The sequence below is a fragment of the Chanos chanos genome, chromosome 2 (assembly GCF_902362185.1).
Source record: "Chanos chanos chromosome 2, fChaCha1.1, whole genome shotgun sequence".
Lineage (NCBI taxonomy): Eukaryota > Metazoa > Chordata > Actinopteri > Gonorynchiformes > Chanidae > Chanos > Chanos chanos.
The window spans coordinates 50,610,217-50,634,526 of NC_044496.1; the positions used below are offsets into that span (position 1 = coordinate 50,610,217).

General features: G+C 41.6%; 3 protein-coding genes across 5 annotated transcripts; 2 read left to right on the plus strand and 1 right to left on the minus strand.

Annotated features, from left to right (window-relative positions):
* Positions 1-3,109: 3,109 nt before the first annotated feature.
* On the minus strand, positions 3,110-6,213 carry LOC115804360 (phospholipase A and acyltransferase 3). 2 transcript variants are annotated; one of them, XM_030764757.1, is made up of 5 exons: positions 6,147-6,185; positions 5,642-5,743; positions 5,102-5,210; positions 4,279-4,547; positions 3,110-3,906 (listed from the first exon to the last, which is right to left on the minus strand). In XM_030764757.1, exons 2-5 carry the CDS (start codon positions 5,654-5,656, stop codon positions 3,784-3,786), a joined length of 516 nt encoding a protein of 171 aa, XP_030620617.1. In that variant the 5' UTR covers positions 5,657-5,743; positions 6,147-6,185; the 3' UTR covers positions 3,110-3,783. The 2 variants fall into 2 exon arrangements, with proteins under 2 accessions (XP_030620617.1, XP_030620616.1); XM_030764756.1 differs by having other exon boundaries at positions 3,111-3,906; positions 5,642-5,727; positions 6,147-6,213.
* A 1,521-nt stretch (positions 6,214-7,734) lies between these two features.
* ints5 (integrator complex subunit 5) lies at positions 7,735-11,331 on the plus strand. The gene is made up of 2 exons (XM_030766613.1): positions 7,735-7,802; positions 8,244-11,331. Exons 1-2 carry the CDS (start codon positions 7,735-7,737, stop codon positions 11,329-11,331), a joined length of 3,156 nt encoding a protein of 1,051 aa, XP_030622473.1.
* Positions 11,332-12,164: 833 nt separating this feature from the next.
* ganabb (glucosidase II alpha subunit b) lies at positions 12,165-24,174 on the plus strand. Of its 2 annotated transcripts, XM_030765015.1 has the most exons (25): positions 12,174-12,247; positions 13,083-13,187; positions 13,417-13,525; positions 13,774-13,901; positions 14,162-14,341; positions 14,779-14,844; positions 15,612-15,681; positions 16,084-16,171; positions 16,351-16,447; positions 16,700-16,880; positions 17,051-17,204; positions 17,338-17,573; positions 17,801-17,927; positions 18,120-18,199; positions 18,798-18,938; positions 19,229-19,325; positions 19,505-19,606; positions 19,890-20,133; positions 20,376-20,440; positions 20,896-20,972; positions 21,344-21,418; positions 21,577-21,690; positions 21,857-21,969; positions 22,112-22,212; positions 22,316-24,174. In XM_030765015.1, exons 1-25 carry the CDS (start codon positions 12,216-12,218, stop codon positions 22,420-22,422), a joined length of 2,889 nt encoding a protein of 962 aa, XP_030620875.1. In that variant the 5' UTR covers positions 12,174-12,215; the 3' UTR covers positions 22,423-24,174. The 2 variants fall into 2 exon arrangements, with proteins under 2 accessions (XP_030620876.1, XP_030620875.1); XM_030765016.1 differs by lacking the exon at positions 14,779-14,844 and having other exon boundaries at positions 12,165-12,247; positions 13,086-13,187.
* The last annotated feature ends 136 nt before the right edge of the window (positions 24,175-24,310 follow it).

Below are 24,310 nucleotides of genomic sequence, written 5' to 3' on the forward strand. Positions count from 1 at the left end.
ATCTTGCTACATTATTTTTGGTTTTGTTTTTCAGTCACAATGGGGGCAGGTTAGTACACAAGGAAACCACACTTGATGTGGTGGAACTACACTTGATGATAAGGAGCTCTGACAAAGTGGACACATAAAAAAAAAAAAAAAAACACCACAAAACTCAAATCTTTCAAATCTCTCTGACATTTTAAGTACTAACCTCATTTCTGTTGTCTAAACATCACAAAAATCCTGGACCCAATAAAGTACTAAAGCCACATAAAATCCTTTGAGTTGTTCTTTGCACTACCTTTCACGCACTGTGATGTGTTGATTTTGGCCTGCAGATAATTCTTTGTGAGTCACTTTGAAAAAAAAAAAGTCTGTTAAACAACCAAATGTAAATGCAAATGACGTCTTGTATTTACGGTATGTCTGGTATACATTTCTGAGAATTGTAAGGATTTTCTCAGTAGAACACGACACTGGTTTAAAGTGCAACATCCTGAATGTTAATATATTTCAGATGCTCTCCAATCCCTTGCCTTTCTCCATTATGAAAAATGGTATATTTTACACACATGTCGCCTCGTTCTTACAGCGCAGTGAAGCGGGAAATTAGGGAAGATTCTTTTGTTTAGTGTGAAGGCACTGGAGACAAACATCGAAATCGCTGTAATGATATAATCAAATCTACTGGTTTCCATTTCATTTACACAAGACTTTATCTAGATATGTCAGAATTTGAGATCACAAATCATAAGTCTTGCTGCTTTCCTAAAGACTAGTTACAAAATAGTACCTCAGATAATCCTGTCATGTAACCTCTAAGAAGCACTGACCATGATACTGAAATACTGAAATAGTTTTTAACTTCTTCTTCTTTCGGCTGTTCCCATTAGAGGTCGCCACAGTGAATCCTCCGTTTCTGTCTCTTCCTGTCCTCAGCATCTTTCTCTGTCATGCCAACTGCCTGCAAGTCTTCTCTCACAACATCCATAAACCTTCTCTTTGGAACCTCCTCTTGTCCTCTTGTCTGGCAGCTCCATCTTCAGCATCCTTCTCCCAGTATACCCAGCATCTTTCCTCCACTCACGACCAAACCAACTCAGTCTCGCCCCTCTTGCTTTGTCACCACACCGCCCAACATGAGCCGTTCCCCTAATATACTCATTCCTAATCCTGTCCATCCTCGTCACTCCCAACGCAAATCTTAACGTCTTCAGCTCTGCTACCTCCAGCTCCGCCTGCTGTCTTTTCGTCAGTGCCACCGTAACAGAAAAATAAGGGCTCAAGTTGAAAACCGTTTCAAATGCGGATCATGAAATAGTTTTTAACATGAGCCTATATTTTGCTGTTACGTTACTGTGAACTTTTGCCTGAAAACAGTCTTGCAGGCATTAGCTCTTTGCAAAACGCTTCAGTTTTCGGTTTTCTTTTTGTTTTTGACAACAGGCTCATGGTCATGGTTTCACATTTTTGACATTCTTTTGTTCATTTGCATCTACATTTACAATTGTTCATTGGCAGACGCTTTTGTGCAAAGTGACCTGATAAAAGACAATTAAGAGAGTAGGCTTAAATCAACACGTCTCAACCCATGTCAGCATAGTCTTTTGTGTTTTAACGATGCAGTTAAGCTTGGCCGTCATTCCAAATTTGTACATTTATTATTTCCTTTATGTCCACTGTACAATTATGAGAAATTGAGAGTAAGAAACACTCATCTTGCTACTGTACTTAAGACTACTCTAAGACTAGGCTGAAATATCTGTTCACAAAGCTGTAATTTAAGACTCTGGCTTGTATATTATTATACTGGTTGCTCTCAGGAAATGCTATTTCTGGCAACACTGCCAAACGAATACTTGGCATGCGCAGTCTAATTTTAGCTCTAGAGACTCTGTATCTCAAGATGCCATCTGGCTTTGCAATTCTGCAACTGCAGCCGCAAACTATATTCCTGATTGTGTCAGGAACTGAGGTACACTTGTCTCTTCTGCCATTCAAGTCTGTTACTACGCCAGAGGCTTAAAATGTTTCTGTTTTCAACAAGTGTGGTGTTACAATAGCTTCTGATATGCCGATTGTAATACCTACTGGGATGCTTGATGTTGAGATATTTTTGAGCAGAAGTCTACATTTGACCTGTTTGATACCTTGAGTTTTTACCTCAATAAAAATGTTATAGGTTTCAAGCTTTGACAAACTCGTCAAGTTTTTTTTTTCCTGTCTCCTTGTTTCTGCATGAAAGACCTGGCTGTCATGGTCACATTTGCTTATTGTACTGATGTTTATCAGTTGTAGCCAGAGTTCCTGCTTCCCTGCCAAGGTACATTTAAAACAAATCCATATCATCTGTTGTAGACAGGAAATAGGCGCCTTAATTATCATACCACGAACGTAAGGTTAAGGATGATCTACTACATTTGTACTTAGGCATTGGCACTTGATTCTTTTTCTCCATTTTTAATTTAACTAACCCCAGTAGCCTCATTGAGCACAATTGCTCAATTTCCCTACTGCTGAGCCAGGGTATTAGGGCAGAGGGGTAAGGGTAGCATATTGTGACATCCCTAGACTAACTTGAGATGAAATGCCAGTTCTAGGGTCCGTAATGCTAGGAAGAAAAGCGACATCACAAAACGAAACCTATCAAGCATTCCTGGTACCACACCTAAGGGCCTGGCTCACTTAGCCATTATTTACTCTTACGAAATGGATGCAGTTTGAAAGGCCACGTTCATTTTGTTCTTTATGAAAGATATGACACACAAGCTCAAGAAATGTAAAGGATCAGGGTGTGAACAAACTTTTTGTCTATTTCTAAACTACAATGGGATGCTTTCTCTCAGTGTTGCAAACTTTTGGACTGGCACATAAGAGAGTTTTTATTGGATTACTTTGCTGCAAATTCACTCAAGTAGGCTGTAGGGCTTTGTTAACTGGACATCACACCATATTGCATTCAAATATATCTCCATTGTTATGTGTATTGGCAATAAACTGCATTAGCTAGATTCCTCAAAGTCACAAGAAACATCTTGATGGTACACACAAACAGTGCATGTTGAAAAAATTATTAGTCTTCACAGCAGATAAAAGCAAAATGTTTTATCAGTCAAGGTTTATTTAAGATTAAAAACAGCAAATATGTCAGTATATAAACAGTTGACAGAATAAACATGACAATAATCATTTGGTTGATTATTTTTAATATAATATTTAAACACACACCTGAGTCATCATAAATCATATAAAGTTTATTACTTAAAGGGACTGTTTTCTTCACAAACTCCACCATGCACTGATCACTCAAAGGATTCAGATGGTAAGAGGAGGGTTTGACTTGATATTTCACTACTTCCCTCTCATGCTTCCTTGAATTATAACATCATCAAATTGTGCTAACATTTTCCCTCTATTATCATGTGTATACAAACAAGATTAATAGTTTTAATCAGTCATATCTAATTTGGCAAAACCAGTTCAAACTTGTTACCAAACAGTAGCTTATTATCTGATGATCAGTGAGACCAGCTCAATTAAAACCATACATACAAATGGCATTAAAAGGATCTAAAAAGATCATTGTTCAAAAAAGGTCATTAGAGGGCAAAATACAAAACTATCTGCTTAGACGGGTTTATTCAGTGCCTGCAAGTTTAATTTGATTTCTATTATCACATATTCAAGATCACACGCTGTTGCTTTTTTTCTATAAGTAAAATGCATAGTGTAACATGGAGACGTCCGAAGGCCTGCTGGTGACCGTGTGTGCTTTGGGCAGACTCAGATTGAGCTTGGAGTTCACTGTGTCTCTTTCTTCTCTTTCTTCCCTGAACCAAAAAGAGCTGCTGCCAAAGCAACAGCCCCCACCCCGATCAGACCTGCCACAGCCACACCGAGACCAACCTCCGCCGCTTTACGCACCTAGAGTCCAACGAAACAAGAAGGATGAAGCTTTGGATGAATTCCTTTGGAAAAAAATCAATGAGTTCTGTCATTTTTTGTTCTTTGAATCTGAAGTGTTCGCTCATGTTCTTTTCTTTTGTTGAGGCTGACTTATAAGTGTATGTTTGTAATAGTTGCATCAGACATTTGGAAATCCATGAAGATCTCATGACAAATCAATTTTACTATCTCAACATTAGCTTTCTTATCAAATCGATGGTATAGCTTTTATTGTATTATTGAACTGGATTAGAGCTAGAAGCCACCACTAATTTAAATTGCAGCAATGTCAACAAGCAGTATCACCCACTATCACATTAACAATATTGACAAAGCTACAGTAATCGGTACCTGGCGCGATTCTGCAGTCCCATATCGCAGCTCAGTGACAAAGTGCTCACAGTTGCCTCTGAAGACACAATAGGGCAGCTCCTGACCAACCAGTCTCTGGGCCTCCCGCAGAATCACCTTAATGGGCCGTGGTTCATATTTCTTGTCAAGCAAGTTGTTAATGACATACTTGTCCGTTCCCACTACCTCCCAAAGCTCCTCTTTCTTCACAATGGCTTTGTCACTGAGCACTGACATTAAAGCTGTACCAGCTGCACCAGCCATCTCAGCTACAGAAAAGGGAGAATTATAGAGGGAGAGACATTTAATTCTTTTCTTCAGGACGCAGGGGTTATGTTCATAGCAATGGAAATAACTAAGATAACACTTCTTGTTTTACACGGGGTATGGATAGAGAAAACTCATAAATTGCTTGATATAAATGTTCGTTTGTTTACTAATCACTGCTGTACAAAATAATAATAATAATAATAATAATAATATTTATTTAGAGCCCAATATCACTATTTATAGTCTCAAAGGGCTTTACATGTCTATAACAAAGTCAAATCAAAATTATATCATGCATAAGTTCGAGAAAATAGATAAGTCTTTAGTTTTGTTTTAAAGGTATTGAGAGTTTGCTTCTCTAACTTCTTTAGGTAAACCATTCCAAAGGAAGGGAGAGCGGTAGGAAAAGGCTCGGTTGCCAGCGGACTTCTTTTTAACTCTTGGAATGACTAATAATCCAGAATCTTGAGAGCGCAGGGTGCGAGGTGGGTTAAAATAAATTAAAATAGATTAAAAGGTGTGAACATTTAAGAGCTGTCATAATAAAACTCACAAGGAGGTGCCAAATGAATAACATAGCCGTCTCCGACGTAAATGGCCCAATGCTGGTAAGATCCACGAAAAATTTCTATCAAATCTCCGGGTTCTGGCTTCTCATCATACTGTAAATCAGCATTGGAAAGACAAAACGAGATACTCTGTTACTGTCTCAGTGAAAGTTTGACCTACAGAAAAACATTTTTAACTTGCCTTGCACTTTTAATCTTTCATCCGTCCAACAATTACACACGATAATAAAATGTGGGGTTGTGAGGCCTCACTGGGACGTGATGGTAGCCTACGCAAAACTGACAGACAGCGTTCACTAAGGAAACAATTTTACTGAGCAACTGCATCTGTTTGAAAACATATCTTGTGTAGAACACGGACGACGAAACACCCGAATTAAGACATGAGACAACTTTACGAAATTTCAACATTACTTTGAAACAATTCAATAATGCCACCGAAGTCAAATTACACTAAAAGAATAAAATGCCGATTTTTACATCAAAAAAAGCTTTTAAAAGTAATGCGAATATAGCGTACTTACCAAAGTTGGTGCCATGGATCTTTCCCTTGTTACGGCTCAGGTGGTGACTTCCACTTTAATTGCTTGGTTGTTAATCAAATCAGGTGCTGGTGATAGCAGACACTTTTTTTACGTTTAAGACAAGGAATCACCATTAAACTGCCGTCCCCTTATTTTTCCAAACTGGCCTCGATTTAAGGATAAACATTTGAAGATCTAAGCAATCTAAACGATGTAAACAATATAAAGACTCACAAGCATATAGCCATGCCTTTATGTGATATCTGTTACCTGAAGTAACAAATCGACTAAACAGTAACTTTCATTTGATACGAAGGCTATGTACGGTTCTTTTTTACGTTAGCTTGCTTCGAAAACCGATTCACTCATCGTTTGATCTAAAAACACGGCTGCGTTTATGTTGAAGGCAACCGTTAGACACGAAATAGTAGACTACAGACCCTCATCGACTGGACGAATAATGATGTAAAAATATTAATCTTAGATCGTGTTACTCATTACTTACATGCAGAAATTGGCACTGTCGATTGTGGTGGCTTGAACTTTGTGTGCTGCTGTCACAGGGATTCCAGCTACATCAGACGGCACAAATCAGCTGACGCGAAATGGGTGTTGTCCAATCAGTAGCCTGCACAGCATGTCTCAGACTGTTTATCCTGTAATCTCGGTAGTGCATTTGTTCAGAAACTGTAGATATAGGTTAGAAACATAATACAAACAACAGAAAACGACCTTGAATGGGTTTTATCCGATGATACACATCATGCATTGCTCATCTCGTGAAGCTGGACTGCATACAGTAAACCACACAGATTAAAACAAAATGTTAATTAAATCACATAGGTAGAAGACATGAGACTTGTTAATGAATAACGACTATAGGCTCTTTGTACTGTAGAAATATAGCTCTTCCACAGCCTGTGTTGAGTTGTTTGGTGCGTTAGGTATTCCTAAAACACCAACTAGTTATATGTTTGATTTAAAGTCGAATTTGAGGTCATATTGGAGCGCCCCTGCACAGGCTGTGGGATTTTATCTCTTATCGTGCCCGTATATCAGAGAATCAGCTCCAGTTAATCACAGAATCCCTTTATGAATATTCTGATGACGTGTTGTTAGAAACACTAACTTCAGAGATGGTTACACTAATACTGTGTAAACAATCCAATGCTCTGCTCATCATACTTAGCACAGGAGGAGCCGTTTCTTTCTTTAAGTTTAATTAAACTTTCTTGATAAATAATAATGTTTAACCCAGATTGTTCCTGTAAATGAAGCCACCTTTATAATACAACAGAAACGTTTAGAGAATCATTTGCAGGTGACTCAAATGACTGCCAGTTAGAGTTTCCTTTCATATTTTTCATTTATCTTAGAGACACCTGTAGGAATTGTGGCAATGAGCCTCTTTTGAGGGAAAAATAAAAGCAAAATAAAGACGAGAGATAACCGTGTAGTGCCTCCGTGTACTTTGTCCAGATTATGGTTTAAATGCATTTTTCAGTAGGACTATACGGTACATCAATTCAGGTTATACTTTAACGAATTTATCAGTAAATAGTTATGGCCACAATAAATCTGTTTGTTTTATCATTCCATTGTTCACACATTGAGTTAATAAACACTGAGTTTTTGAGTGACCCCATGAATGTATGAATGTATGTATGTATGAATGTTTTTCAATGTGCATGTAAGGGATTATGTATCTACCAACTTAACTTTTATTATATCAGAAGACAATAGAAAATTTGGAGTGTTCATATATTTACGAGATGTATTTCAAATACAGATATAGCTAAATGAATAAAATAAAAGCCAACAATTTGAAAAAAAATCCGGGCTATCTTTTTTCACATTTCTCCCCTAGCAATAGGGGGCGACATTACCTCTTAAACTGTATGTGTGACCAAAACTACACCGATGAAGAGCGGTCATTCTACTTCCGGTGTTTGATTACTCGCCTAACTTATGCTAATGTTTGATTAATACCTAGGAGAGTTTAAGTTACTGATCGCATTCTTGGATTGTTCGTGTGTATAACCTATGTATAAAAATTGCCTGTTAATGCAGTAACCGGTTTAAGCAGTAACACGATGTTTGACGGGTCTGCCTTGCCAGCGATGCAGACTTCACTGTGCCATGCTCCTCAAAACACATATAGGTAAGTGAAGGAGCACTGACTGCATTTGGTATTAAGCGAGGTGGATGACGAGCCAACAGCTGGTTGTATTTTTTAAATGTTAATTTCAATCGAAAGAAAAATGAATTTTGAATCGAATTGCCCTATAACGTATTACACCTCGCCAGATATCACATCTATCAGTTATTTTCTCTTGACTCTCCCTAGATGCCTTTCAGTTTGTGCCTTTCTGTGTTATGGCGATGTCATTTACAGTAAACGTAACAAGTAGAGACTTTAATTAGTGCAGCTGACCGGTATATTTTGATTTACCGTTGTTAAGTAGCATTTCTTTCTGTTTACACTCCACACCTCCAACATCAACATTCATTCATTCATTCTCTTTCTCTTTCTCTCTCTCTCTCTCTGTCTCTCTCTCTCTCTCCTCTCTCTCTTTCTCTCTCATGCTTGACTTTCTCGCAGTCCTCAAGAGTTGGCTTTGGAAATCAAGGCTTTCATCAGTGGGGTTGACCAGACACAGGGGCGTAAGCTCAGTGTCCGTGATCACGCGCGCTGTGCCGTGCGTCTTCTCCGTACCGTGCCTGCATGTCGTGGTGCAGTTCTGGAGCACTTAAGGGGGGTGTACGATGAGTATGTGGCCGCTTTCCTGCAAGACCTTGAGGCAGAAGACGAAAACGTCGGGAATGATACTGGCGGAGGAAACAATAATAGCGTCTCAAATCTTGAAGATGTAATTAAAGAGATTCATGGCGTCCTCTTGGAATTCATCAGACTAAATCCCAAAGCATGGGCTCCGCTAGTGTCTGCCTGGGCTGTGGACCTACTGGGCCAGCTGAGCAGTAAACATGCAGGGCGAAGAGCGGCCCCACATTCTTCCAGTCTCAATGAGCTGCTTCAGTTGTGGATGTCCTGTGCAGCCACTCGCTCCCTAATGGAGTGTTATTCCCAGTGCTTGGCCGCCATGTTGTCCTGGTGCCCCGACGCTTGCGTGGATGCGTTGTTGGACACCTCTGTGCAGCACTCACCTCATTTTGACTGGGTAGTGGCACACATTGGTTCTGCTTTCCCCGGCACGATAATCAGTCGAGTGCTGGCTTGTGGGCTCAAGGACTTTTATGCACATGGTTACTCTGCATCAACAATGAGTGTAGTTTCAGATAAGGCCAACCCACAGCAGACAGCTCTTACACCTCCCTCTGTGGCAGCCATTGACAAAAGTAATAGGGTGCCCAAAATTGGCTCTGTAGTGGGTATCCTCGGACATTTGGCATCTCGACACTCTGACAGTATTAAGAAGGAGCTTCTGAGAATGTTCCAGGATAGCCTGTCACCACCACCCCAATCTGCTCCTCCCCCATCCTCAGGGGCCGGAGGGTGGGAGAGCTCACCTCACCTCCGCAGAGCCACTGTGCCTTTCCTGCTCCAACTGGCTGCTCTTTCCCCAACTCTCCTGGGCGCCGTGTCCACTGAGCTGGTGGATTTTCTCCGTCCACCTGTCCTACTCCAGCTCCAGGCTCAGTTTCAGGGCCTACCTAGAGAGGAACTGGAGAACATGCTAGGCCTAGCAGTACATCTGATTAGCCAGACTCCCACCGGTGGAACCAGAGTTCTCAGATTCTTGGCTGATACGGCCACTCCAGCCTCTGTCATCATATCAGGCCCCACTCCCTCCCCACATGATGGGATACGTGAAGCCTGTGACCGTCTCCTCCAAATGCTTCTGCTGCACCTGCACAAGCTTGTCTATAATCGTCCTGAGGGTGATGAACCACACCCTCATTCCTCTTCTTCCTCTGTGACAGCAATGCCTCGAGTGATCCCATTCCTGGAGGAGCTGCAGGCCCATGTTGGTGAGCTTTGTGCAGAAACTCTCAGGTTGGAGCGCAAGAGACACCTGTGGCTTCATCAGCTTCTCTGCCTGCTCTCTGTTTATGGAGGCCCCAGCGTGGCCACAGAAGCTCTTTGTCAACTGCTTACCCAAGCAAGGAACCCTGAAGAACTGGCACTGGCCTCGCAACTCCACTCCCCACTTTCAACCTCCATTCCTGGGTTGCTACCTGCTGCAGTTGCCCGTTGTGTGGCTCAGATTCACACCCAGAATCTGAACAGTAGAGAGCTAGGACAGCTCTTAAACAACCTGGCCACTGCTGTGCAAAGTCAAGAGGAAGACCGGAAGGGAGGGCCAACGGGAGGTTCAGGTTCATCAATGGCTTCTCAAGTCGGGGCAGCTGTTTCCAGCCACCTCCATGACTTCTGTTCACTGCTTCTTCATGGAGACATGATAGTATCCAGGGCGGCAGCACGTCTCTTGTCCTGCAGCCAGCTACCCCGAGCTGCATCCTCAGCTCACTTACTCCTAATATGCCGAGCCGCCGTGGCACATTTCTTCGTAGCGCTGCGACAGAGAGGAGAAGGGGTGAAGATAGGAGGGCAAGTAGGAGGAGAAGCAGTGAGCTACTCCATGAGGCTCCTGTCCCGTCTGGCTGCTCATTCACCACTGACCCTCAAAGCAGTACTTCAGCAGCTTGTGGAGGGAGCCTTGCACAAGGGCAACAGAGATTTATTCGGAGGTCAACACGAAAGTCCTGGAGAGGACTCTGCAGTCTCGTCCACTCTTGAGCCTGACTTGGATGTCTCGCTGCTTGATGTGAACCTCAAGTTTGGCACCACTGTTAATTTCTCTGGTAGCGTATGGTCGGTGTTCCATGCCGGAGTGATCGGAAAGGGTCTGAAACCACCGCACTCTTCTGCTCAGCCAGACCCAGTGCGGGTCAGTCAGAATCTTCAGACTTTGCTTGCGGTCACAGTCCAGTGCTGCAGCACTGGTGGAGGAGGAGGAGGCACTGGTAATAATGGCAGTAACGGAGCCGGTGCTGTCCCGGGTGGCGGCCGATTTCAGCATGGTGGAGAGCCACCCTTGTTTGACGAGCCCATTCCAATAAATGCCGAAGCAGCCAAGACAATCGCTGTGACGCTCGTAGAAAATATCTGTCCTGACGTTGCAAACGGAGAACTGTCTTGGCCACCAGAAGAACACGCCAAGACCACCGTCGAGAGGGACATCCACATCCGCCGGTGCTTTGAAGCGAATCCTGTCCTGTTCCACTTCCTTCGTGTGGTGGCAGCCGGGCGGCCAGCTTTATGTTACTGTTCGGTTGTCCTTAGGGGCCTTCTCGCTACCCTTCTAACGCACTGGGAATCATCACGGGAGTCATCAGTCGCTGACTCCCCCTGGCACCTCCAAGCGTCTTGCCTTCTTGTATCTTGCATGGGAGAAGGTCAGCTCCTGCCTCCGGTTCTCAGTAATATTCATGAAGTCCTCCCTCACCTCTCACCATTTGAAGTCAGGTTGCTGCTGCTGGGTGTATGGGAGTATATGAGAGGGAATAGCCCCATGCCACAGAAGTTCACGTTTAACGCAGAGAAAGGACTGTTTTACCGCGACTTCTCACGTGATGGTGACGTGGCACGTTACACTGCTCCCATTCACAGTGTCCTGCATAAAAACATTGACAGACTTGGACATCTGTGTTGGAGGTTTCAGGTCTGAGAGACTTAAAAGGGAGAATAATTCGTTTTGGACTTGTGATTCCTTTAATTTTTTTTTTTTTTTTTTTTACCTTCTATGAGTAGAATTGCCATTTCAATGTTTATGTGTAACTGAAACATGTAAAAATGTTTAGTTGCTCTTTTGCTAAGCATTTACTCTGTTTTGTATATTAAAACTTCTTTGTTTTATTTGTTCATTCATGTTAGAAGAATTATCCCATCAAGCACTGAGACAAGAAATTCTTATATTTGTATGTTTTATAAAATCCACTTTCTTAGGCTCAAAACTTTTGTTTCAGTTTATTACTTGTTTTCACATATCTCCTTTGTCTGAAAAACATATAGTAAAATGTGCTTTCAAGATGCCTCATTGATTTAATGTGTCATCTAATGTGAGTATGCTAAAAAATATTCTGTTCTGTGGTAGTCACTCATGAGGGGTTACACATAACACAGCAAGAGGTACCAATATTCTCTTGTCTACGAGCAAGAAAACGACTGTGGTTTTACCACTTTCATGGTTCTACTGAAATTCATAGGCTACTTGTTAACCCCTTGAAGCCACAGCACTCTTATTATTATCAATTATATTATTCATTTCAAAGTAGCATTAAACGCGGGAACAATGAAAACACATTAATATGCGGAACAAGAAAGAGTTTCATGCACACAGTACTGATGTTGCATAGCTCATACAACATGTAATGAAGGAAGCTCACGAATTTTAAACCTCAACAGGTTATATCTGCGCATGTGCAAATGCATAGATTACGCTGGCGTGTACATCAGTTCCCATAGAAAATGCAGCCTCTTGGGATTTCCGTTGCGAGTGTAGAGGAGACCGAGCAAACAAACCGGGATCCGGGGGTTTGGCCTTAATAGTGTATGGCCAAGATGGCGGCTTCCTTCATTGAAAGGTAAAACAAAGAAATTAGTCAATTCTTCAATCTTGCATTACTCTGAGAAATATTTATTCGTCGTGATTACTTAACAAATGATCAAAACCCTATGATCATTTTACGACCGATGAGGGATTAACGGTGATATCACTCTAATTGTAGAGGAGGATGCTTATACCGGAGGTGAATGCGTGGCTACAGTCTATTTTAGCCTAGCTTGGTTAAGCTAGCAAGTGACGAGTCATTGGTTCATAATCACCCGGCAAGTTAGCCAGCTAGCTGGGGGTGCAGAAGTGCCATCGTTGCTTCATCGCTAATCTCGTTGAATGTCTTCGTTAAAACACTGACATAAATGCATAATATCGGGTAAATAACTACAAGGGTTTATAAGGTCATCTGTTAAAGTGGAAAAAGTTAATATGCAGTTTTCTATGCAGCTGAAGGCAGTGTGATTTAGCACACAGTGACTGAAATCCAATCAAGTAGCTATCCTCCTTAGTTCGAGTGTCGTAATTGCTAATCAGACATTAATTATTTTCAAAAATCAGAGTGATAATAAATATGATGTGCTGTCTGGCAGCGTTGTTCTGTCTGGACAGATTTAAGAAAAAAAAATCAGCGTCAAGTTCAAGTAGCCTAAACTATTGTCACTAACCACTAAAGGTTTGTATAAATATCTTTGGTTATAATGAAAATGATTATGCAATCTCACTTTAGTCTCTTTAGCCAGCAAGTTCAGTAATCGTTCGACCTCAGTAATCATATTTCCTTGTCTGTTTTCGTTCATGTGTTTAACTTCCTGCTATCAGATCTGTGATTTCATGTCCTTCGCCTCCTGTTGTCTTCCCCTCAGCAGAATGGGGCTGCTGTTCATGGTATGCGTGACATTTTTTGTCGGCGGGTCTTTAGCTGTGGATCGTGGAAACTTCAAAACATGTGACCAGAGTGCCTTCTGCAAGTAAGTACGAATAATCTCTAATATTGACAGAGAACACGTGGTCCCAACCATCTTCTCAAAGTCTTTGCAAAAACCCTGCCTTTGTTACTGTTTTTTTTTCCCCTCAAAAATCACTTTTAATTAAGTTCTTGCATTGAACAGCATATGATCCATACCCATATACAAGAAACATATGCAAATCAGAGCTAGCTAATGATCTCTCCTACAATCAACTGTCCTGTTCACATAGACGTCAGCGGGCGATGAAGCCAGGCCAATCTCCATACAGAGCCCTGCTGGACACCCTGGAGCTCAGTGACTCCAGATTGACTCTGCAGCTTATCAATGACAACAACAAGGTCTGTCTATATGAATAAAACTCTAGCAAACCAACATACTTTTCATAGTAATGGTAATGGCTACAGAGCATCTAGTTTCCTTGTTCAACGTAAAAATTTGTTTTTCAGCTGCATTGCGTGCGCTATCTGCGACGCAGTATTCAACACTATCTAGCCATCTGATTAGATCCTGATGTTCCTTTGTTTCTGTTGAAATCCTTTCCTTCCCTTTCCCCTCCCCCCCCCCCCCCTCCCTTCTCTGTCTCCAGGTGCACCTGCTGTTGGAGCTGTACAGGTTGCAGGGGAATATGACACGGGTGAAGATTAATGAACTGAAACCTCTGAAGCCTCGTTTTGAGGTGCCAGACGTGCTCATTGCGGAGCCTCCCACAGAGCCGTAAGTGTCGGTCTGTTCTGTGCTGTTGGCTGCAAGAGAACTGATCCTCTGTTCATCTAGAGGACCAAATCAGCTTATGTGATTTACCCCAGCATCTTGTATTAACTTGTATAACTCTCCTTTGTTTTTACTCCTGTTATTTCTCTTTCTTCTCACCTCTCCTCTTTCCTTTATATCATCACTTCCTTTCGTTGTTGTCCTTTTAACATTTTCCTTGGTCTCTCTCTCTCTCTAAATTGTGTGTATTTTGCTCTCTCTAGTCTGTCTGTATTGTCTCAGGATGATAATGGTGTGGTGTTGTCGCTGGGGGCGGAGTCTCAGAGGCTGATCGTTAGTGCCCGCCCCTTCCGGCTGGACATCATGGAGGGGCCAGAGTTACTGCTGTCACTCAACTCCCGTGGCCTGCTGGCCTTTGAGCACCTGAGGTTACGCAAGGACACGTGAGTGTCTTGAGTCACTAAAGAAGAGAGAGTAATATCTCTGTTACCTCTGTATTTCAGTAGATGGAGAGTCATCTGTCAGTTCTGTGCTTTTTTTTTTTTTCATTGCTAAATGTTTTGGGCAAAAAAATATTATTTAGTCTGCTTTTCTAATGCTTTAATTTCTTGCAAACCATGTGTTTTAGCTTTTAGAAGTTAATGTATTTAGGTGAATAGTCAACAGCTTGGGAGGGGGGATGGCTGTCAGCTCCTCTTAATTGTCATGGCAACCGAGCATGCAAAGCCGTTTGTCACATTCTGTGTCATTCTGTGATTGCATATCATCATGAAGTATTCATCGTGCTGCTGCTTTGTTTTCACATTGTCATTTTATTTTTGCCCTTCTCTTATCTCTCTCCTCTCATTATTTCAATTTTCCTTTCCTCTTCATCTCCTAGTCTCTCCTATAAAATAAGTAGCACCATTGATAGCATGTGGAACAAAATCAAATGGGTATTCTCTAGGTAAATCCATACATTTATACATTGTGTATGTGTGTTGGCATGAGACTCCGTGTGAGAGAGACAGAAAGAGCGCATCAGTGCTAGATAGTCAGCTGAATATGTTTCAACTGTGCAGGCATAACTTGTATAAATATGTTATAGAATTATAATCACTGTTAAAATCTCAGCATTGGGCGTGCTATTTTTTCAGCTTACTATTTAAACCTCTTGGTATTTAGGGCAGTATGTCTAGCTGTTATCACATAGCCTAACCAAAATAATCTCATGTTATCACATAGCCTAACCAAAATAATCTTGTTTTATCAAACACTAAGCATTCATTAAGCATTATCATGCATCAATTTATAAATTCTGAATTGATAAGTTGAAAATAAATAAATAAATTATTCACTCCTTAGAAAGTGACCCAATTCTCCCAGGTAGCTACTTCTATATGTTCTCTTATTTTTTTTTACCAGAACTTTGATTGAAGCTGTTAAGAGCTTTGTAGTTATGTGTTGCGACCCTTTCCTTCTGAATCTCAAAATTCCTTTCATTTCTCATCTTTTATTGTTTAATATTTGTCTCCCTGTAATTACGTTGGAATGATTCACACCCCATCCGTATTGCAGTTTGAATTACGGTTACGAGAAACACTGTATGCTGTTGGTGGTAGATTAGTAGCTACTTCAGCTGTGTCAGTAGAGAAAGAAAAGTACATCTCTCTGATATTTGTCACCCTCTCTCTCTCTTTTTCTCTCTCCCTCACACTCTTTCCGCCTGCTCAGGCAAGCCGACGCAGAGGGTGTAGATAAGAATGAAAATGTAGATGGAGCTGAGCAGCAGGAGGAAGATAAGGTAGGTGAGTGTGTGTGTGTGTGTGTGTGTGTGTGTGTGTGTGTGTATGTTTGTGAGATAGAGAGTCACAGTGTATGCAAGTCTCATTTTTACATCAGATCGTCTGTGAAACTCTAATTGGTATATTGTCCTTACTGCTCAAGCATTTCCCTCTGTAAGTCATTAAAAACTGTCACCCTGTGGTCAGTTCCTCCACATGCATTAGAGGTTATGTAACACTGCAATCAGTGTAAACGATCGTGTTAAAACAAGTTAGGTGACATACTTGATGTCTCATAGTCTTTTGTTGTATGAATACAGAAGAGACTCTCCTTTTTTTCTTTATTGTCCTGGAAAACATGTACACCTTTTTTTTTTTTCCCCTGTGTTCCTCTGTGCTCATTTTTACTCATTTCTGTCTAGGCAGCAGATGGAGAGAGTGATAAAGATGAAGTACAAGATGGAATGTGGGAGGAGACATTTAAATCACATGCAGACAGTAAACCAAATGGTTTGTATGGGGGGGGGGGATAAACTATTTAACTTTGCTTTGCATATTGGAGATATAGGTATAGAAAACTTCATTTGATGGTTTGTGCTCTTACTTCAGAATTGATGGCCAACCAAAACGACAATTTAACGTAATATCTTACTGAGCTTTGATTAAATCTCTCCTCCGTGCCTTTTCAGGTCCAACCTCCATTAGTTTAGACTTCTCTCTCCCTGGTGTGGAACATGTCTACGGAATACCAGAACACGCAGACAGTCTCAAACTAAAAACCACAGAGTGAGTGGACAGTTCAAAATAATTGAACCTTCAGTATGAATGTGATCTGCCATCTTCTAGAAAATCACTTTTGGGATATCAAATAAACTTAATTTGATTTCATTGAGGTCACCATCTTTGGAATGGATTCATAATCAGTCTCGATTGAATTGTGCTGCTGCATTTCTTCCTCCTTTTCTGTGAATAACTGTGTGTTTGGTCAGGGATAAGCATGTGATTTACTAACGCGGTCGTTCTCTTGGTCTTTGGCAGTGGAGGGGACCCGTACAGGCTGTATAATCTGGATGTATTTCAGTATGAGCTTTATAACCCGATGGCTCTCTATGGTCACGTACCAGTCTTACTGGCCCATAACACTCAGAGAACACTTGGGATCTTCTGGCTCAATGCGGCAGAGACCTGGGTGGACATCAGCTCCAACACCGCAGGGAAGGTGAGAAGCTTTACGGCACCAACTCCCATTTTACTCCAATTTCACTTTGTCCTAAATGAGTTCAGTGTTAACTTCTTGCTGTTTTACTGTCTATGCACCATATGGGTGATTAAAACGCTCGGCTTAACCGTACATAAACAGCATCAACGCTTCACATCTCCTTTTTGTAGACGGTGTTTGGGAAGATGCTGGACTACGTTCAAGGTGCCAGCGAGACGCCTCAGACTGACGTGCGTTGGATCTCGGAGAGCGGCATCATCGACGTCTTCGTTATGCTGGGACCCAAACCCACTGATGTCTTTGCACAGTACGCTTCTCTCACAGGTACAAAAAGCAGGTGTTTTTTTTTTCGTGTGAGAGCACCAAATATTACAGAAACGAGAAAACTTTTTTTTTTTTTTTAAATATTCCACATTTTACTTATTTCTCTCCGTCCTTTGTCGTCACTCTCTCTCAGGCACCCAGTCCTTTCCTCCTCTTGCTGGCTTGGCCTATCACCAGTGTCGTTGGAACTACAATGACCAGGATGACGTGCGGGCGGTGGACCAGGGCTTCGACGAGCACGATATACCTTATGACTTTATTTGGCTGGACATCGAACACACGGACGGAAAGCGCTACTTCACCTGGGATCCGCACAAGTTCTCCCAGCCCAAAGAGATGTTGCAGGGCATCATGGAGAAGAAACGCAAGGTGAGGGACGCGGACGTGTTCATAAGTACAACAAAGGGGATCAGTACAAGCTGTAAGGCATTAAACATGAAGAAATGAAAGAAAAAGGAGGTTTCCATGTACCTACGAGTTATCGTTTAGGTGGCTTATATGTTCTTCCTTGTATTAATACCTTTTTTTTTTTACAGAACTGTGAAAGCTTGATGAATTTCATTTGGTTAAGACTGTTTTTTTTCCCGCCTTTTCAGATGGTCGCTATTGTGGACCCCCACATCAAAGTGGATGGCAGTTACAAGATCCACAGTGAGATTCGTTCCAGGGGCTTCTACGTGAAAAACAAAGATGGTGGAGATTACGAGGGGTGGTGCTGGCCCGGTAAGAGCTCTCTGTGAAAATGTAGTGCGGGGTCGTTGGTACTGTGCCGAACATTGTGCAACAGACCTATTTGTAAGTGGATCCGACTCCACCCAGGGTGACCTGTGTATCTCTGCATGGCAAAATATTTTTAGTCGAGCAGATCTGGAATACAGATTTGTCAATGTGTTTATTTTCCTCTGTGTTTCACAGGAAACTCTGGATATCCTGATTTCACTAACCCGGAAATGAGAGCCTGGTGGGCCAGCCAGTTTGCCTATGACCAGTATGAGGTAAGACTTCTCTTAAGCACTATAATAAAACCTCTCACTGCGAGCCACTGTTTACATTGTGTTATAGAAATACCGTTATGTAGGCTAGAGCGATATGCAAGATAACAACACTATGTATGTCATGTCACAGCAGTTTAAATATTTAAAAAATCTCCAGTGTTATCGGAGAAGGTGGGTCATCCAGTTTACACAGCACATTTTAAACAGTGGAGAAAGGCAGAGGGACAATCTCAAGGCAATCTTTATGCACACCTCAGATGTCACTGTTTTTATCTTCTCCGTTTAGCATTGCTCTGTTTAACGAAGACATTGAAAGACAGTATATCAGCAAAATCTTCTTTTAAACTGAGATAAGGCTGATAACAGTGAAACAAGCCTGTGTACATTATGTTAATATGTTAACATACTTAATATAAGTTCTTTCGAAGAAACACTGGTGTGTGTGTGTGTGTGTGTGTGTGTGTGTGTGTGTATACGTACAGGCATACGTACACACACACACACACACACACATATGACTACACTGACAAATTTATTACTTGTTATATTTTGGCTTATCTAATTTGCCACGTGTTATCTGTCTGTTTCTCTGTTCCAGGGTTCTATGGAAAACCTTTACACGTGGAATGACATGAATGAGCCATCTGTGTTCAATGGGCCTGAGGTCACCATGCACAAAGATGCTATGCACGGAAACTGGGAGCACAGAGATGTGCACAACCTCTATGGCCTCTATGTGGTGAGGAGACCGAAACAAATCGCACACCACATATTTTTCAACATCTTAGAGTTTTTTTTTCACTAAACACAGAAGGACAGCTTTGGCCACAAGCATGTTACGCAGAGTACAATCAAAGCTGATAACAACTGTCACACATTAAGAAACAACTGAACACAGTTTTCAAACAAGTTGTTTCTTAATGTAATGACTGTTGTATTTTCCATTTCCCCATTTTGTGATTTGATGTCTGTGCTTGTACATTTACCACCTCTTCCTCTCCATCTCTCCTCTGTATTCATTATCTTTAGCACATGGCCACAACTGAGGGTCAGATCCAGCGCTCCGGAGGCACCGAGCGACCATTCGTGCTCACCAGGGCTTTCTTTGCTGGCTCACAGCGATATGGTTAGTGGAGATGTGTCGCCCTCTAGTGTGTAGAATAGAACAGCTTCTTTGTTGTCTAAAAGCGTCGCGACACTAAAGGAGCCCAGTCGATCGTAAAGGGAAAGCAGACCTATTTGAGCCACATTTGTACAGTAACAGATTCAGACGCTCTGACCTCTCTCACCCTCTCTTTTTCGCAGGTGCGGTGTGGACTGGGGATAACGCTGCGGAGTGGGACCATCTGAAGATTTCCATCCCTATGTGCCTGAGTCTCGGGCTGGTGGGCATTTCTCTGTGCGGAGGTCAGTACCAGACAGTCTCCCCTCTGAGCTCCCAGTAGTTTACACTGCACACTGGCCTAATGTCTGTGCTCTCGGCCGCACTAATGCAGGGGGTATGAGGTGGACTGCTGTACTGCACTGTACTGGCCTTTAATTTTCTACAGTCTATTCCTACAGTAACACTTGAAAATGCTTATTATACAAGACTCGCGTACCCAATACACAATGATGCGCAAGATTAAATAGTGAACTGAAGTTCTGAAATGTCTCTCTCTTTTGTTTTTTCTCCCTTTTACATGTATAGCTGATGTTGGTGGCTTCTTTAAACACCCCAGCACTGAGCTGTTGGTGCGCTGGTATCAGACCGGTGCATACCAGCCTTTTTTCCGTGCACATGCCCATCTTGACACCCCACGGCGTGAGCCCTGGCTCTTTGGCCCAGAGAACACGGCTCTGATCCGAGAAGCTATCCGCCAGCGTTACGCCCTGCTGCCATACTGGTACCAGCAGTTCTACCAAGCCCACAAAACCGGCCATCCCGTCATGAGGTAAGAGATTGGAGAGAGTAACCAGGTAGTTAGAGTAGAGATTAAATGTAGCGGATTTGGAATTTTTCTTATATTTCAATTCATGTCATTGAAGTTGATTGTTCTTCTTAATTTAAAGGCTTGCAGTCATGGTAGATAGACTGGGACAATGATATGTCACACTTCGGTTTCATCCTTGTGGTCCAATCCCTGTATCATTCATTTCTATGTGTTCATCTTCTGTGTCTCCCTGTGTATGTTAGAGCACTGTGGGTTGAATATCCTAAGGACACAGCTACTTTCACTATTGATGATCAGTTCCTTATTGGTAAGTCATATGAGCCAGTTACGTTGTATTTAGTTTAGAAGTACAATTTACAATTACAATTTAGCATTTGGCAGACGCTTTTAGCCAAAGCGACTTACAATCAATGCATCGGTCGGATTCCTAATACCTCATAAGCATACATCGCAATAAGACTGAGCGTCAATTTACTCCTTCGTATTGCGCCCCTGGAATTCTTTGACGAACATAGATGCAAGACAAGGTTTTTTTTTTTTTTTTTTAAGGAAGGGAGGGGTTAGGCATTGGGGGATAGGTGGGTTCTGAAGAGGTGGTACATTCATGACTAAATCCCCGTGACAGCTAATGAAGGAAATATTTTTTTTTAACCCGAAGAACGTCTTTAACAGTGCAAGTAGGATGGGGACTAAACATCCATGTTTCTTTTTTATCAATATGTATCAGTCTTACTAACCTGGATCTTAATGATTATCTTTCAGGGAGAGATCTGTTGGTCCACCCTGTAACTGAGGAGGGAGCAAGAGGAGTCACAGCCTACCTGCCTGGAGCTGGAGAAGTGAGCACTTGTTTTGGATGTCGTTTTGGTATTAGCATAGGCAGCCCCCCCCCCCCCCCCCCCCCCCCCCCCCCCGGTCCTTTGGTCTTTGAACAGGCAGTGTTGTTCCCGAGTGACTGCAAACCCATTACGCTGTTATTTTGGTGGCTGTAATTGGCAGCTTTGGGACTACTCATTCTCACTGTGCTAAAGAGAGTTTGGATTATAAATGTATGCTTCTAAAATGGTGATCACATCTATGGTAATGTTTCCTCCTCTACTCTGACTCTGCAGCCTATATTTAAATAATCCGGTGTGCCTGATGTTTTATCACAATAGTTTCTTAAAACGAACCTCATGCCACCTTTCCCTCTGTCTTCCCTGGCTTCTAGGTTTGGTATGACGTTCACACATTCCAGAAACACAACGGTGCTCAAAACCTCTACATCCCAGTCACCATGAGTTCTGTAAGATATTATCTCAGACTTCTTGAATACTGATATAGTGCAAAACTAGGTTGTTATAAAATGGTGTGTAATATTGGAAGTACCAGAATCAGTACATTTAGCATTCTCCTGCCTTAAACTCAAAGTGTTTAAAATTCTCTTTGACTTGTCTCTGCTAGATCCCAGTGTTCCAGCGTGGTGGGTCCATCATTCCTAAGAAACTCAGAGTCCGTCGGTCCTCTTCTTGCATGGAGAACGACCCCTACACCCTAATTGTGGCCCTTAATCCTCAGGTACCGTATCTGACTTGACCTTGACCTTGACCTGAGAGTGAAGTATTAACAATTCCTGTGTTAAAAATGGAAACAGCCCAGTTTGGAATAATCATCCTGGTTTTGCTTGCTGATGGCTGTATGTGTTTTATCTACACTTTTCATTCGAAGCCGTTTTGCATTTCAGAGAACGGCTGAAGGAGAGCTGTATATAGACGACGGTCACACCTTCAATTACGACACAAAGAAAGAGTTTGTCCACAGGAGTCTGACCTTTGCCAACAACTCTCTGACCTCCAGGTACTACAGTGGCCTTTAATTTTCTTATTTCTGATTTCTTGCAGTAGCATATTCTCCCTCTCTCTCTTACTCATTGCCACTCTCACACTACCATTGTTAATGTATACCCTTCCTAATCTCTCTTCTCTTCCTGTCTGTGAAGGAACTTATGCCTAGATTGTCAGTTCTCTACAAAGTCTTGGATTGAGAAGGTGGTCATATTGGGCGCCAGTAAACCTAATAAGGTCACCCTCAAAATGGATGGTATGTTTTCTCTATACTTCACTCAGTGTTTTTCGTATGCATATGGGTATGGAGTTGATTGCTGTATCTTCATTGTTTTGTCCCTATTTAATGTTTTTCACAGGCAAGGATAGCTCCGTGGAGTTTGAGTTTGATGCCTCCATGTCTGTGTTAACCCTGCGTAAACCTGGTATGAACGCAGGGGCCGACTGGACAGTGCTGCTGCAGTAATTCTGCGGTCATATCTGGATGGTGATTTTTTTTTTTTTTACCGCAGATACATACTGACAGGAGAATAAGGAGAGAGCACTCTGTTACAATATACAGAGATCATCAAAAAAAAACCATAATGAAACAATAAACACACGCAAACACACAAAGTTACACACACACATTCTTGAATACATCTCAGATGAAGAGTAAAATGAAAAGAGATGGATTCTTCCGACTGATAAAAAAAAAAATTTGGTCACCCAAAATTCAAATCATGTTTTAAGGTGCAAATCAGATGATTTAAGGTGCTGTCAGTAAGATTTTGCCGTCTCCACGTTGTTAACTGCAAGGTGCATATGCATGAAAGGATGTTGGCCTCATACACCAGTCATGTCCTGTGTAACATCCAGTTATGTTTCTAAGAAAATCCCAGGAAGGGAAATGGGGAACTTGGTGATCCAGCAGCACTGTGATTGGAGGTCTGTGTTGGCTATAGGACATGATCTGAGCGTTAGCAATGTCATAGTCATCTATATCCTCCTTGTGCAGTTTAGACATGTGATTTCAGTGTCAATCTTACTGACTGTACCTGTTTTAATCCAAATAACGAGTCACATGAATATTAAAAACTATTGTGAGGACTTCCTGTTTACAATGCACTAGTTTAATGATGTTGAGGTTAAAAGGGGCGTCTTCAGATATTTTTGTTTCAGTACTTTCCATTGGTTTTAACCACCCTTTGAGTGCTTGAGCATCTAAATAAAATTAAAAAAAAAAAAAGAGGTAGTTATCACAAGACCCGTCCATATTCCATCCTGACATTCCAAATACTGCTTTTGGAACTGTAATTTTGTCTAAAAAAATCAGTTGATTTGGATGGCATTTTCCATACCATTCACAATCGGTGCACTGTCCCCCAAACCTACTGATTTGGGTAGGAATCCCTTGTTTTTTTTGTTTTTGTTTTTTTTTTCTTTTCTGACTGATATTTCAAGTTCAACAATCTCTTGTGTAGTATATGTGGGTCTTGAGGTGGCAGCTTAATTGGATAGAAAACTCAAAAGGTCAGGAACATTTTCAGGGGAATAAACCACTGGCTAGTGGGATTTAGCATTGCTCTGTGTGTGTTTTTCTGTTTTATTCTTTTTTTTCCCCACTTCTTTTGTGGGGGCTTTTTTCCCTTTTTTTGTAGATTTTGTTTTCTGATGCACTTGAATATTTGGGGGAATGTTTTATTAAATAAAAATGTGACAAAATACTTTAGGGAAAGAGGATGTGAATAATTCTGAGCAGATGGTACCAGACTCCCAGTGTCGCCTGCTGGAAATTGATGTTCAACTGACCCCATGCACTTCTGCCACCCTAAAAATTATTTTCCCAAAAAACTAATCAGAATTTGAATCATTTGAGAAGGATTTGCATACATTCCTGCCTTACAGGTCCATGCGACTTTATTGTGTCCGCCTATATCTCTTGCTGTGGTGACCACTTGAAACCTTTTATATTTTAGACCAGTTTACTTCCTATTGGTGGTCACATGGAAAAGTAACTTTGAACTGTGTTCACAGGAGATTCAGTAAAGTGGCTTCGGGGTTTTCTGAGATTCTTTCTCTGCATTCAAACTGTAGTGTCATTTGTTTTGTCTTCACAGAAAAATGTGATATCTGTCCAGAAAGATAAAAAAAAAATCATGCCTTTCTTCCCAAAGTAATGTGAGAGGGTTGTTGCTTTGATAAAGGTCCTCAGATGTTAGAAAATAAAGAATTGTACATTCCCAAATAAGACAGTGTGTGGGTTGTTTTTTTTTTTAACTATAGTCCTTAATAGTGTGAGGAATTATGGTGTAATCCAAAAACAATTTAGACAGTTTGGTAAAGAGAAAGTCTAATAAAATGTTAATTTGTTA

Bases quoted from the DNA above. Each gene is read 5' to 3' on its own strand.
- LOC115804360 (XM_030764757.1), bottom strand. The intron at 4,548-5,101 runs GTGAGTTTTATT...CCTTTTCTGTAG, and splicing joins TATTCATTTGGCACCTCCTT to CTGAGATGGCTGGTGCAGCT. The intron at 3,907-4,278 runs GTACCGATTACT...GTTGGACTCTAG, and splicing joins GGACTGCAGAATCGCGCCAG to GTGCGTAAAGCGGCGGAGGT.
- ints5 (XM_030766613.1), top strand. From the start codon at position 7,735: ATGTTTGACGGGTCTGCCTTGCCAGCGATGCAGACTTCACTGTGCCAT. The intron at 7,803-8,243 runs GTAAGTGAAGGA...ACTTTCTCGCAG, and splicing joins GCTCCTCAAAACACATATAG to TCCTCAAGAGTTGGCTTTGG.
- ganabb (XM_030765015.1), top strand. From the start codon at position 12,216: ATGGCCAAGATGGCGGCTTCCTTCATTGAAAG. The intron at 12,248-13,082 runs GTAAAACAAAGA...TCTTCCCCTCAG, and splicing joins GCGGCTTCCTTCATTGAAAG to CAGAATGGGGCTGCTGTTCA. The intron at 18,200-18,797 runs GTAAGACTTCTC...TCTCTGTTCCAG, and splicing joins TTGCCTATGACCAGTATGAG to GGTTCTATGGAAAACCTTTA.